This window comes from Spermophilus citellus (genome assembly GCF_964194105.1).
Source record: "Spermophilus citellus genome assembly, chromosome: 16".
Taxonomy (NCBI): domain Eukaryota; kingdom Metazoa; phylum Chordata; class Mammalia; order Rodentia; family Sciuridae; genus Spermophilus; species Spermophilus citellus.
The window spans coordinates 65,361,201-65,374,440 of NC_138196.1; the positions used below are offsets into that span (position 1 = coordinate 65,361,201).

General features: G+C 38.3%; 1 protein-coding gene across 14 annotated transcripts in view; it reads left to right on the forward strand.

Annotated features, from left to right (window-relative positions):
- NEK1 (NIMA related kinase 1) overlaps positions 1 to 13,240 on the forward strand; it is a 177,736-nt gene that overhangs the window by 66,957 nt on the left and 97,539 nt on the right. For 2 of the 14 annotated variants that reach the window (XM_081269788.1, XM_081269789.1), the window contains one exon: positions 12,455 to 12,613. The exons of the other annotated variants lie outside the window; for them this stretch is intronic. In XM_081269788.1, coding sequence (XP_081125914.1) covers positions 12,455 to 12,502 — 48 coding nt within the window. In that variant the 3' untranslated portion in view covers positions 12,503 to 12,613. Of the gene's footprint in view, positions 1 to 12,454; positions 12,614 to 13,240 lie in introns of those variants that run through there. 14 annotated transcript variants of the gene reach the window in all.

Consider the following 13,240-nt stretch of genomic DNA (forward strand, 5'->3'; position numbering starts at 1 on the left):
ATTTTTTTTATCTCTATTTTATTATTTGTTTTATTTTTATGTAGTGCTGAGGCTCGAACCCAGTGCCTTGCATGTGCTAGGCGAGTGCTTTACCACTGAGCCACAACTCAGCCTTTACCCCCTCTATTTTTAACACACATACTTGAGTTTGTTTTCCTAACATCTGGAATTAATCTGTATTTGTATCCTTCCTCTAGATAGTAGAAGAGAATCTCCTCCTGCCTTTTTCCTTTCTATCTCCTGGTTAATAACATTTGAAATTTTGATTGCAGATTTTTATTTAAAATATTTTAAAATAAGTTTAGACTTATCAAGATTTAATCATTTCTTTCAACAGTCTCTATATCCTACTATTCTGCCCTAGGTTTAGTTTTCTTCATGATTTATGTCTAAAAAAATATTCTGCCTTTGTTTTTGACAAGTTTTTTTTTTTCTGGGCTTAGTTTTATAGGTTGAACCTTTTTTGTGTAAGTACTTTAAATATATCTCTCTACTTACCTATTTAACAGGGCATACCTTGTTTCTGAGGAAAAGTCTGTTGTCATTTTTTTCTTTCCTCTGTGTGTAATATTCCCTTTTTTTTTTTTTACTTTTTGAAATTTTCCTATCAGTAGAAGCAATTTGATTATGATGTAGTTTGTGTATTTCTGTTTATGTTTATTTTGTACCAAAGTTCATTGAGCTTCTCAGATCTTTGGGTTTAAATTTTCTATCAAATGGCCAGGCACTGTGGCACATGATTATAATCCCAGTGAGAAGGAAGGCTGAGGCCAGGAGGATTGCAAGTGTGAGACCAGACTGGGCAACTTAGTGAGAGCCTGCCTCAAAATTTTAAAAATGTAAAAGCTGGGGATATAGCTCAGTGGCAGAGCCCATTGGTTCCATCCCTAGTACCACTCCCCCCAAAAAAGAGGGGTGAGAAAGAGGAAAGAAAGAAAAAGAAGAATGAGGGGAGGGATTGGGCTGTGGGGATGGGAAAGTGTACCCTTTTCCCCACATCCTCGCCAGCACTTGTTGTTGTTTGACTTCATAGTGGCTGCCAATCTTACTGGGGTGAGATGGTATCTTAGTGTGGTTTTGATTTACATTTCTCTGACTGCTAGAGATGGAGAGCATTTTTTCATGTACTTGTTGATTGATTGTATATCCTCCTCTGAGAAGTGTCTGTTCAGGTCCTTGGCCCATTTGTTGATAGGGTTATTTGTTATCTTATTGTCTAATTTTTTGAGTTCTTTGTATACTCTGGATATTAGGGCTCTATCTGAGGTGTGAGGAGTAAAAATTTGTTCCCAGGATGTAGGCTCCCTATTTACCTCTCTTATTGTTTCTTTTGCTGAGAAAAAACTTTTAAGTTTAATTAAGTCCCATTTGTTGATTCTAGTTGTTAACTCTTGTGCTATGGGTGTCCTATTAAGGAATTTGGAGCCCGACCCCACAATCTGTAGGTCGGAGCCAACTTTTTCTTCTATCAGACGCAGAGTTTCTGATTTGATATCAAGCTCCTTGATCCATTTTGAGTTAACTTTTGTGCATGGCGAGAGAAAGGGATTCAGTTTCATTTTGTTGCATATGGATTTCCAGTTTTTCCAACACCATTTGTGAAGATGCTATCCTTCCTCCATTGCATGCTTATAGCCCCTTTATCAAATATAAGATAGTTGTAGCTTTGTGGATTAGTCTCTGTGTCCTCTATTTTATACCATTGGTCCACCCGTCTGTTTTGGTACCAGTACCATGCTGTTTTTGTCACTATTGCTCTGTAATATAGTTTGAAATCTGGTATCGCTATACCGCCTGATTCACACTTCCTGCTTAGAATTGCTTTTGCTATTCTGGGTCTTTTATTTTTCCATATGAATTTCATGATTGCTTTATCTATTTCTACAAGAAATGCCGTTGGGATTTTGATTGGTATTGCATTAAATCTATAGAGAACTTTTGGTAATATCGCCATTTTGATGATGTTAGTTCTGCCTATCCATGAACAGGGTATATTTTTCCATCTTCTAAGATCTTCTTCTACTTCTCTCTTTAGGGTTCTGTAGTTTTCATTGTATAAATCTTTCACCTCTTTTGTTAGGTTGATTCCCAAGTATTTTATTTTTTTTGAGGATATTGTGAATGGAGTGTTTTTCCTCATTTCCATTTCAGAAGTTTTGTCGCTGATATACAGAAATGCCTTTGATTTATGCGTGTTGATTTTATATCCTGCCACTTTGCTGAATTCATTTATTAGTTCTAGTAGTTTCTTTGTAGACCCTTTTGGGTCTTCTAGGTATAGAATCATGTCATCTGCAAATAGTGATAATTTAAGTTCTTCTTTTCCAATTTTTATGCCTTTAATTTCTTTTGTCTGTCTAATTGCTCTGGCCAGTGTTTCGAGAACTATATTGAATAGAAGTGGAGATAAAGGGCATCCCTGTCTTGTTCCGGATTTTAGAGGGAATGCCTTCAACTTTTGTCCATTCAGAATAATGCTAGCCTGAGGCTTAGCATAGATAGCTTTTACAATGTCAAGGTAAGTTCCTGTTATCCCTAGTTTTTCTAATGTTTTGAACATAAACGGATGCTGTACTTTGTCAAATGCTTTCTCTGCATCTATCGAGATGATCATATGGTTCTTATCTTTAAGTCTATTGATGTGGTGAATAACATTTATTGATTTCCGTATGTTGAACCATCCTTGCATCCCAGGGATGAATCCTACTTGATCATGGTGCACTATTTTTTTGATGTGTTTTTGTATTCGATTCGCCAGAATTTTATTGAGGATTTTTGCATCTAGGTTCATTAGAGATATTGGTCTGTAGTTTTCTTTCTTTGAGGTGTCTTTGTCTGGTTTCGGAATCAGGGTCATGTTGGCCTCATAGAATGAATTTGGAAGAGCTCCCTCTTTTTCTATTTCCTGAAATAACTTGAAAAGTATTGGTATTAATTCTTCTTTAAAGGTTTTGTAAAACTCCGCTGTATACCCATCCGGTCCTGGACTTTTCTTGGTTGGTAGTCTTTTGATGGTTTCTTCAATTTCATCCATTGAAATTGGTCTGTTCAGATTGTGTGTATCCTCCTGACTCAGTCTGGGCAAATCATATGACTTAAGAAATTTATCGATGTCTTCACTATCCTCTATTTTATTGGAATATAGGTTTTCAAAATAATTTCTGATTGTCTTCTGTATTTCTGTAGCATCTGTTGTGATATTGCCTTTTTCATCCCGTATGTTAGTAATTTGAGTTCTCTCTCTTCTTCTCTTCGTTAGCATGGCTAATGGTCTGTCGATCTAATTTATTTTTTCGAAGAACCAACTTTCAGTTTTGTTAATTTTTTCAATAGTTTCTTTTGTTTCAATTTCATTGATTTCTGCTCTGATTTTAATTATTTCTTGCCTTCTGCTACATTTGCTGTTGTTTTGCTCTTCCTTTTCTAGGGCTTTGAGTTGGAGTGTGAGCTCATTTATTTGTTGGTTTCTTCTTTTTTTGAGGAATGACCACCAGGCGATGAATTTTCCTCTTAAAACTGCTTTCATTGTGTCCCATAGATTTCCGATATGTTGTGTCTGTATTTTCGTTTATCTCTAAGAATTTTTTGATTTCCTCCTTTATGTCTTCTGTAACCCATTGATCATTCAGTAATATATTGTTCATTTTCCATGTGATGTAGGATTTTTCCTTCCTTCTTTTATCATTGATTTCCAGTTTCATTCCATTATGATCAGATAAAATGCATGGTATTATCTCCACCCCTTTATATTTACTGAGGGTTGCCCTATGGCATAATATATGGTCTATTTTTGAGAAGGATCCATGTGCTGCTGAGAAAAAAGTATAGCCATTTGATGATGGTTGATATATTCTATATAAGTCAGTTAAGTCTAGGTTATTGATTGTGGTATTGAGATCTATAGTTTCTTTATTCAACTTTTGTTTGGAGGATCTGTCCAGTGGTGAGAGTGGTGTGTTGAAGTCTCCCATAATTATTGTGTTGTGGTCTATTTGATTCTTGAATTTGAGAAGAATTTTTTTTATGAATGTCGCAGCACCATTATTTGGTGCGTAAATATTGATAATTGTTATGTCTTGTTGGTGAATGGTTCCTTTTAACAGTATATAATGACCTTCTTTATCCCTTTTGATTAACTTAGTCTTGAAGTCGATTTTATTCGATATGAGGATGGCCACCCCTGCTTGCTTGCGAGGACCGTGTGCGTGGTATATTTTTTCCCATCCTTTCACCTTTAGCCTGTGTATGTCTTTTCCAATCAGATGTGTCTCCTGGAGGCAGCATATTGTTGGGTTTGTTTTTTTAATCCATGATACCAGCCTATGTCGCTTTATTGGAGAGTTTAAGCCATTAACATTCAGAGTTACTATTGATATATGGTTTGAACTTCCATCCATGATTGATTGTTTATCCTTTTTTTTAAAAAAAAAAAAAATTTTAGTTTGTTTCACCATGGTTGTCTTTCCCCTCGCCCTCTGTCTTTACTGAGGCACTTCCCACTGATGGTTTTGGTTATTGTTTTTCATTTCTTCTTCATGTAGTGTTTTGCTCAAAATGCTTTGCAATGCTGGTTTTCTGGCTGCAAATTCTTTTAACTTTTGTTTATCATGAAAGATTTTTATTTCGTTGTCATACCTGAAGCTTAATTTTGCTGGATACAGGATTCTTGGTTGGCATCCATTGTCTTTCAGTGTTTGAAATACATTGTTCCATGACCTTCTTGCTTTCAGTGTCTGTGCTGAAAAATCCGTTGTTAACCGTATTGGTTTACCCCTAAATGTAATCTGTCTCCTTTCCCTTGTAGCTTTTAATATTTTCTCTTTGTTCTGTATATTGGATATCTTCATAACAATGTGTCTTGGCGTTGGTGTACTGTGATTTTGTGTGCTCGGTGTCCTGTATGCATCTTCAATTTGTATATCTGTTTCCTTTTTTATTTCTGGGAAGTTTTCTGTAATTATTTCATCCAGCAGGTTACTCATTCCCTTGGTTTGAATCTCTGTACCTTCTTCTATCCCGATGACTCGTAAGTTTGGTTTCTTCATGTTATCCCATAACTCTTGGATGTTTGTCTCGTGATTTTTTACCAGCCTTTCTGAGTTGGCTAGACTCTTTTCAAGATGGTATATTTTGTCTTCATTATCTGACGTTCTGGTTTCTACTTGCTCCACTCTATTAGTGATACTCTCAATTGAGTTTTTAATTTGGTTTATCGTTTCCTTCATTTCTAGAATTATTGTGTGATTATTTTTTATAATCTCTATCTCCTGATAGAGATGCTTAACTTCTTCTTTTATCTGTTTATGAAATTCATTCTGAATGTGTTCTTTCGCTGCTTGAATTTGCTGTCTTGTATCCTCCTTAAGGTTCCATTCCATCTGTCTAAGGTGTTCCTTGAGTTCTTTATATGACCATTTTTCTGATGACTCCACGTCCTCCTGAATATTTAGGCTGTCCTGCATTGTTTGTAGTCCTTTTCTTCCTTGTTTTTTGAAGCTGCTCATGTTACTTCTTGTTCTGTTTGACTGCTGGGTTACTGTTTACTCCTATAAATTAATTTGATGTTTGGGAGGAAAGGTATTTGAAGGGAAGGGGTGAAGTCACTAAAGAGAATGAGAGTAGGCAGGTAGAATTCAAGGAAAGGAGGGATAAGAGAAATGAAAAGACTAAAGAAGAAAAAAATAGGAACTAAAAAAGAAAAAAAATTAAAAAAAATAATAATAATAATTAAAAAAAATAATTAAAAAAAATTTAAATTAAAATTAGTAGCAAAAAAAAATTTTAAAAAATATTTTGTAAAAAAAAAAAATTAATTAAACAACAAGAAAGAAAAAAATGAAACTGAAAGAAAAACCCAAATCAAAAAAAAAGGAGAAAAGAAAAAAGAAAAAAAAAAAAACCCTAATAAATGCTGTCTTAGAGTTTGATTAACTTCTCTTCCAGTAGGTGGCACTTTGTCCACCAGGCCAAGTTTCTCCTGTCGATACGCGGGAACCAATCACTGTGCAGCAGCTCCTCCCAGACTGGGCGAGTCTCCAATCCTGAGTGTCTAGGGCCTCCTCTTGTGTCTAGTCACTTCCCACTTTTTCTCTAGCCAGGCCCCTCTCACCACAATACTGGCTACAAGCCAGGTCTGCTGCTCCCGGGAGCCCTGTTTTCATGAACGACTGGGCACACTCTTCCAGTTTGCCATTCCCTCAGACCCTAAGTTTGTAGAGCTTGGGGCTGAGAATCCTCAGTGGATTTTACTTGCCCTCCTGTATCCACTTCCCCGTAGCTGGTGCAAGAGACCTCAGCAGTCAGCCCTGGTGGGAGCGGTAGATCCGCGCCGCGGGGACCCGCACCACCTCTGATTCCCTCGGGCTGGCTGTAGCACTCGTGGGAGAGCTGGGAGGGGCCCTTGCGGGAGAGCTGGGAGTGGCCCTTAAGGTTTTCCCGATGTGTGGAGAGGGAAGGCTGTGGGATCACACACCTGTAGCTGTCGGTTTCAACGAAGTTATCTCCTCCACAGCAGTCTGATGACGTTGTTCCCCTTTGCTGGGCTACCAATGCAACGGGTGGGTCCTTACTGTCTCTCCCAAGCCCCGTTTCAAACCTGTGGCCACTACTTATGAAGGCTCGGTAGGCATTTACCTTCGTATGATGAGAAGGGCTGACCAGTTGTTTCAGCCGGATGGATTAATGCCGAGTCATAGCTGTTTGTCTGCGGGAAGCAGGTGACCGGGAGTTTGAATTCAGCGGATCAGGGCTCAGTGCGTGTTCTCGGTTCACTTGGATTTTAAATTGTCTCTCATCTTATCAGCTGTTTCATTTAATTCGGCAGCTCATTCGCGCGGTGAAGAGTCTGCTCTATGATGCTCTGTGGGAGGCGGTGGCAGCAGCGGCGGCGGCAGCGGCCTTCGGGACCCCCGGAGAGGGGGTGCGGGTTGGGGGAGGGGAGGCGGCGCCTCGGGCCGCGGGGGCCGGGTACCGGACACGCGGGAGAGCGGGCGGGGTGGGGGAAAGAAATTGAAATCTAGATTTAGAGACTGAGCTTGGGAGGAGAGACAGCTGGGGAGAAGCAAGGCGGAGAGGCGGAGAGGAGAAGGAGATGGGGCCGATAGAGCCGTGCACCTGGGGCTGCAGCCTTACTGTTCGCGCTGAAGTCGTGATGGATTCCCTCCACCTTGGCTCATGACTTGATGTTTTCAATCACAGGCCTAGGCTCCGTCCCAGGCATCGGCTCCGCGGGGCTCCGGCGGTGCGGGCCTGGCAGCGGCGAAACCACACTCAGCCGCCCAGGGACCTCGGGGGTGCTCGAGCGGCGGGGGCCGCTCGGCGCGGGCGCCGCGGACTGCTCGGCGCGGGCGCCGCGGACTCGGCAGGTCCAGGTCCCACGTCAGCGACGCGCCCTCCTCCTCCTCACGCAAGGAGGGACGCGGCTTTGGCGCGGCCCGGTCCGAGGCGCCGGCGGCGGCAGTCGGGGTGCGGGGCCGTTCCGCTCCCTCCGGCTCCGGCTCCGGCGGGCCTGTGGCGGCGGTGGTGGGAGCGCGGAGGCGCGGGGCAGCCTGTTACCGGGCAGCGGGGAGGGACCGGCGGCGCTCAGGGGAGCGCGGCGGCTCGGCCGGCGGCGGCGGCTGTGGCTCCTCTTCTTCTTTCCAAGCCGGCACTGTGATTTCTTCCAGTCCCTGGGGACCCTCAGTCTTCAGCTGAAATTGGGGCAGATGCTGCTACAGGAGCTGTGGAAAGGCTGATCTAAGCTTTCCACCGCTGCCCGCTGCATTCAAGCCGCCATCTTGCCCCCCTGCCCATTAATTCTAATAATTCTCCTAAAATCCTTGTTTGTGCTTTCATTCCCTAATATTATAGTTGTTATAGTCTTGTTCTTAGTGAGCTATTAGCTGCATTAGCTTGACTTCTTTGGGTTTTGTTAGTTATTTCATAGTGTTGGCACTCCTCAGATGTTTATTGTTCTTGGTAGTGTGTTCATATTTGGAAATGTCAGTTTGTAACAGTGTGCTACTGCTATAACCCGTCTTCTGTAATCTTCAGTAAGAGTAGAGAATGGGTGGGGCATAGGGATATTCTGTCATTACAAATAGCTTGATAGATTATTTTCTGGGCTCAAAAGTCTCTTGTTCTTCCTAAGTTTCATCAGTCACCCAGACCATTAGCTTATCCTTTCACTTCAAGCTCTCTCCTACTGCTCCTTTGTCAAGTTAACTGGCACTGCTTCCTGACTTATAGAGATGGGTAGTGTCTTGGAGGTCACCCTCTTACTATACACTGTTGTCTGCTGTTAGACCTTCTCATACTCTTAGCTTCCAACATGTCATGGAGCATGGTTAGCTTTATGCTGTTCACATCTTCTGTTGTAACAGTCTTCCTGACAGGCTTTTGCTTTTATAAGTTCACACTGATTTTGTGCATTTTCCTTGTCTCTGGATTTCTTTTCATTTTGGTACTACCAGGAGTTTTGCTTTATATGTACTTACTTAGGACTTACTTATGTGTACTTACTTTTAAAAAGAACAACAACCTAGCAACACAAAAAGCAAAACCAAAAACTATACATAGTTATTTTATTCTAGAAACTTGCAGGAAGGGAAGTTGAACTGTTCACTGTGTCATCTTGCAATCAGGAATTAGTATATTTCAGGCAAGGAATATAACTTGGTGGTAGAACACTTGCTTAGCATGCAAGAATTCCTAGGTTCAGTCCCCAGAACTATATAATAAAAAATAAAAGAAGGAAATGTTTCTCCCTTGCCTGGGCAAGATGCTATAGTACAAAGTGAAAGGTACCTCTAGGTGTATTCCTGGTTAACTAGTAATTTACTCTTTTCCTCTCTCTCTCTTTCTCTTTCTCTTTCTCTCAATGAACTGTATCTACATACTCCTCCAATGCTACAGCAGTTGCTTTATTTCATTTTATTATTGTGTTTTCATTTTAGCAATGTATTTTGATAATGATCTTTATGTATCAAAATTCATTCTGTTAAACTTCATTGAATTTCTTCATTTTCTTGATGACTAAATCTGTACATAAATCTTTGACTTAGAAAGATATAGCAAAAAGGAAGAATCTCTGCTTTTCCATGTACTTGGGTATATGTATTATATTATCTGTTTTGCTGATTTACTAATTTAACAAAACAAATTGTTAAGCAGTTTGGGATTATTAGGGATAATAAAACTTAATAAAAGCTTAATATAAAGCTCACTCTAAGTTATCTCTAGATTAATTTATGGTTTAATGTTGCACCAGAATATACACACTATTATATTAGAGTTCTCTAGAAAAACAGAAGCAATAGATGATATATTTATGTAAGAGATAATTTATTAGATTAGCTTCCATAATCACAGAAGCTAAAAATTTCCCAATGGCCTTCTGAGAGCTAGGAAAAGTAGTAGTGCGTCTGTTCAGGAAGCCAGAAGCCTCAGAATAAGAGAGGTTGATAATGCAGTTCCCTCTCTGAGGCACAATCCTGAGAGTGCCCTGGAGAGTTACTAGTGTAAGTTCAAAGCCTCCATGACCCCCTAACTTATCATCCTGTATTCCTTCAGAACCACATGTTTGATACCAAAATCTGCAACCATCTCAAGCAGTAGCCAAGTCTCTGGGACCGTAGCTGCAGCAGCCTCTGAGTGCTTGGGCAGCTGAGCATGGTGAAAAACTTCCTAAGTCCTGCTGTGCAAGCAGAATGCTCCCATGGCCTCCACACAAAGGAATTTTTTTTCTTTTACACCCTTGAGTCTGAGATGGATATGGTCTTGCCAATTCATGAGATGCCTTTAAATCATCTTTTCCATTTATGGGTAAAGTACTTAGCATTTCTTTAGTGGCTGTAATCTCTTTAACAACCATGCCTTCCTTAGACCCAGTTTTGCTTGGCACTATTCTGGCCATACTCCAAGTTTTTCAAATCTTTCTGCTTTACTTTCTGTTCTTTATGATCACGGTAAATTTGTCTAAAAGCCATCAGCAATATATACATTATAACCCCTAAATACTGTGCTGCCTTGAAATTTCTTCCACCAGATTAATTAGTCCACCACCTTTAAATTCAGCCTCACAGAAATTCTCCCGGGTTCTTACAGAGTCATCCTCTGGAACCTTAGTCTTTATTGTCCACAGTCCTATTAGCATTCTAGTTCTTTTGAGCTCCCACTAGAATCTCATTCTATCCCTATCAGTGGATTTGAGTTAGATGTGCATTATATTATCAGATATTTACAATCTTCAACACCCAGGGAAAGATTAACCAATAGAGATCTTGATATGAAGAGTATGAATAGAAGCTGGTGTTGAGAATTGGAGGGATATGAAGGGACTAATTTTATAGTGATCTACTAAGGCATGTTTATAGTAGTCATTCATGCATGTTTTTGGGCCATGGTAACTGTTGCTTCTCAGTTCAACATTATAACTGCTGAACTCTTCATGGAGTAGCTGCATATCTCTAGCACAGTACTAAAACGGATATTTATGATAATGGCCTAACTCCTTAGGAAGAAATATTAACATCATTGATTTAAGGCCACATATATTAAATATTTTTCCATTGATAAATATAAATATCCATAATTTGTTTCAATAATTTTGGAATTATGCATGAAATTGTATTTGTTTATTTTTATAATTATAAAAATATCTGTTGATAAAAAGATACAGTCTTAAAAGAGATTATAAGAGATTCAGGTGTTAAATCTTATATTTTCTGGTACTTTTAATGTCATATTATGAATAATCCTAAACAGTTAAGACTAATTTTTTAATATATATATTTAGTTGTAAATAGACACAATACCTTTATTTTATTTATGTATTTTTATGTGGTTCTGAGGATCAAACCCAGTGCCTCACACATGCTATAATCCCAGCCCAAGACGAAGTTTTTTGAGTCTTAAGGATTAACTCTGGAACAGAGAACTGCCATAAATTATTTGATCAGTACATTTTATTAATCTCTTTGGGAAACCACAATGAATTAAAACTTAATTTCTATGGCAAATAAAGCCTCTGACCTATGAATAAGCATTTGGAACAACAGGGACTTTTAGGTTACATTTTAAAGAAGTCATGGTTTTTAAAAATTATTTTATATGCTTTTATGTGGATTCAAACTTTTTCCTGCACAGGCAGCTGAAATGCATATTAGTAAAGTTCTGACAAAGAATAGGTCAAGTCAACTGTTTTTGGTGGTAATTGTGCTGGTGGTGTTTTTTTTTTTTTTTTTTTTTTGTGGTTTTATGGGGTTTGTTTATTTTGCTATGACATTATCTATAAATGTTAATTAATATTACTGAGAGTCTACTCCTGATAACAATTATCTGTGGTAGAGTTTTTTTTAATGCTTTTTTAAATGTGTTCTGATTATATATGACAATAGAATGCATTTTGACACATCATGCATAAATGAAGTATAACTTCTCATTTGTCTGGTTGTATATAATGTACAGTTACACAGATCATATAATCATATATACACATAGAGTAATGTATATTTTACTATCATGCCTACCCCTAAACCCCCGCATTCACTCCCTTCTATTTAGTCCAAAATATGTCTATTCTTAACCCCACCCCCTTATTGTGAATTAGCATCTGCATGTCAGAGAAACCATTAGGACTTTGGTTCTTTGGTATTGGCTTATTTTGCTTAGCATAATATTCTCCAGTTTCATTCATTTACCAGCAAATCCTATAATTTAATTCTTCTTTAAGGCTGAGTAATATTCCATTATACACAAACACACACACCACTGTTTCTTTGTTCATTCATCTGTTGAAGGGCACCTAGATTGGTTCCATAGTTTAGATATTGTGACGTGAGCAGCTGTAAACATTGCTGTGGCTGTATCACTATAGTGTGCTGATTTTAAATCCTTTGGGTAAATCTAGGAGTGGGATGACTGGATTAATGATTCCATTCCAAGTTTTCTTAAGACTCTCCATATTGTTTTCCATAGTGATTATATCAATTTGCAGTCCCTGTGGTGGAGATTTTTACTCCAATATTATAGGTTGATGACCCAGAACCATTAGTACTTTGCCCACGGTCATATAAATGCCCAAGAAGTAGTCAGTGTCTGACTTTTAAGATTATGCTTTAAACTATTTTACTGTTATTTATTCCTTTTAAATTTTTATATTAATATTTTCTTTAATTTAGATAAAACTTGTAGATATGATGATATTATAGAGGCAGGATAAGCAAATATTTTCTTTAAAATATAACATAGTAAATATCTTGGGCTTTATAGTTCATATGGTGCCCTATGCAACTACTCAATCTTACCATAATAGTGAAAAACTAACAAATGAGTGTAGCTATGTTCTAGAAAAATCTTTATTTTGGAAATTGGACAGCAGGCTAGATTTGACCTGTTGACTATAGGTTGCTAGTCCTTGTTACAGAGTATCTTACATAGTAAATTAATTCTTCAACATTGCTGTTTATTTTTCTAGATCTTTAAAAATATTTTTAATGGGCTGGGGATGTGGCTCAAGCGGTAGCGCGCTCGCCTGGCATGCGTGCGGCCCGGGTTCGATCCTCAGCACCACATACCAACAAAGATGTTGTGTCCGCCGAGAACTAAAAAAAAAATAAATAAATATTAAAAATTCTCTCTCTCTCTCCTATCTCGCTCTCTCTTTAAAAAAAATAAATAAAAATAAAAATAAAAATATTTTTAATCCTTGTAAAATAACATTTGTTACATAGAAAAGAATATATGTAATATATGTGTAAATTAGGACGCAAAATAGTATACTCTAGAGTTGGAACACTATAGTATACCCTAGAGTTGGAACAAAATAGCCCTGGAGTTTATGTATTCTTCTCTGCCTCAAGGATTGGCAGATGTGCTTATGGAAAGTGCTAGATAGTAAATATTCATGGTTTAGCTGGATCATAAGTTCTCTGTTATAGCTATTGAATTTTGTTTTACAGCACAATACAGAATTAACAAAGACAATGTATTAGTGAATGAACATGTATGTGTTCCAATAATGCTTTATCTATGTACACTGAAATTAAAATTTCACATAATTAGCATGTGTCTAAAATACTCTTATTTTTTTTTCCACCATTCTTAGTTTATGGGCTATAGAAAAAGAAGTGGTGAACTGGATTTTGGCCTATAGGCTATGGTTTGCCAATTGCATCCTAACTTGTTCCTTTGCCTCTGTTGCATCATTATTCTGAATTTTGGATTTACCATTCCTTTGGATTTCTTAAATACTTTTTTTCAC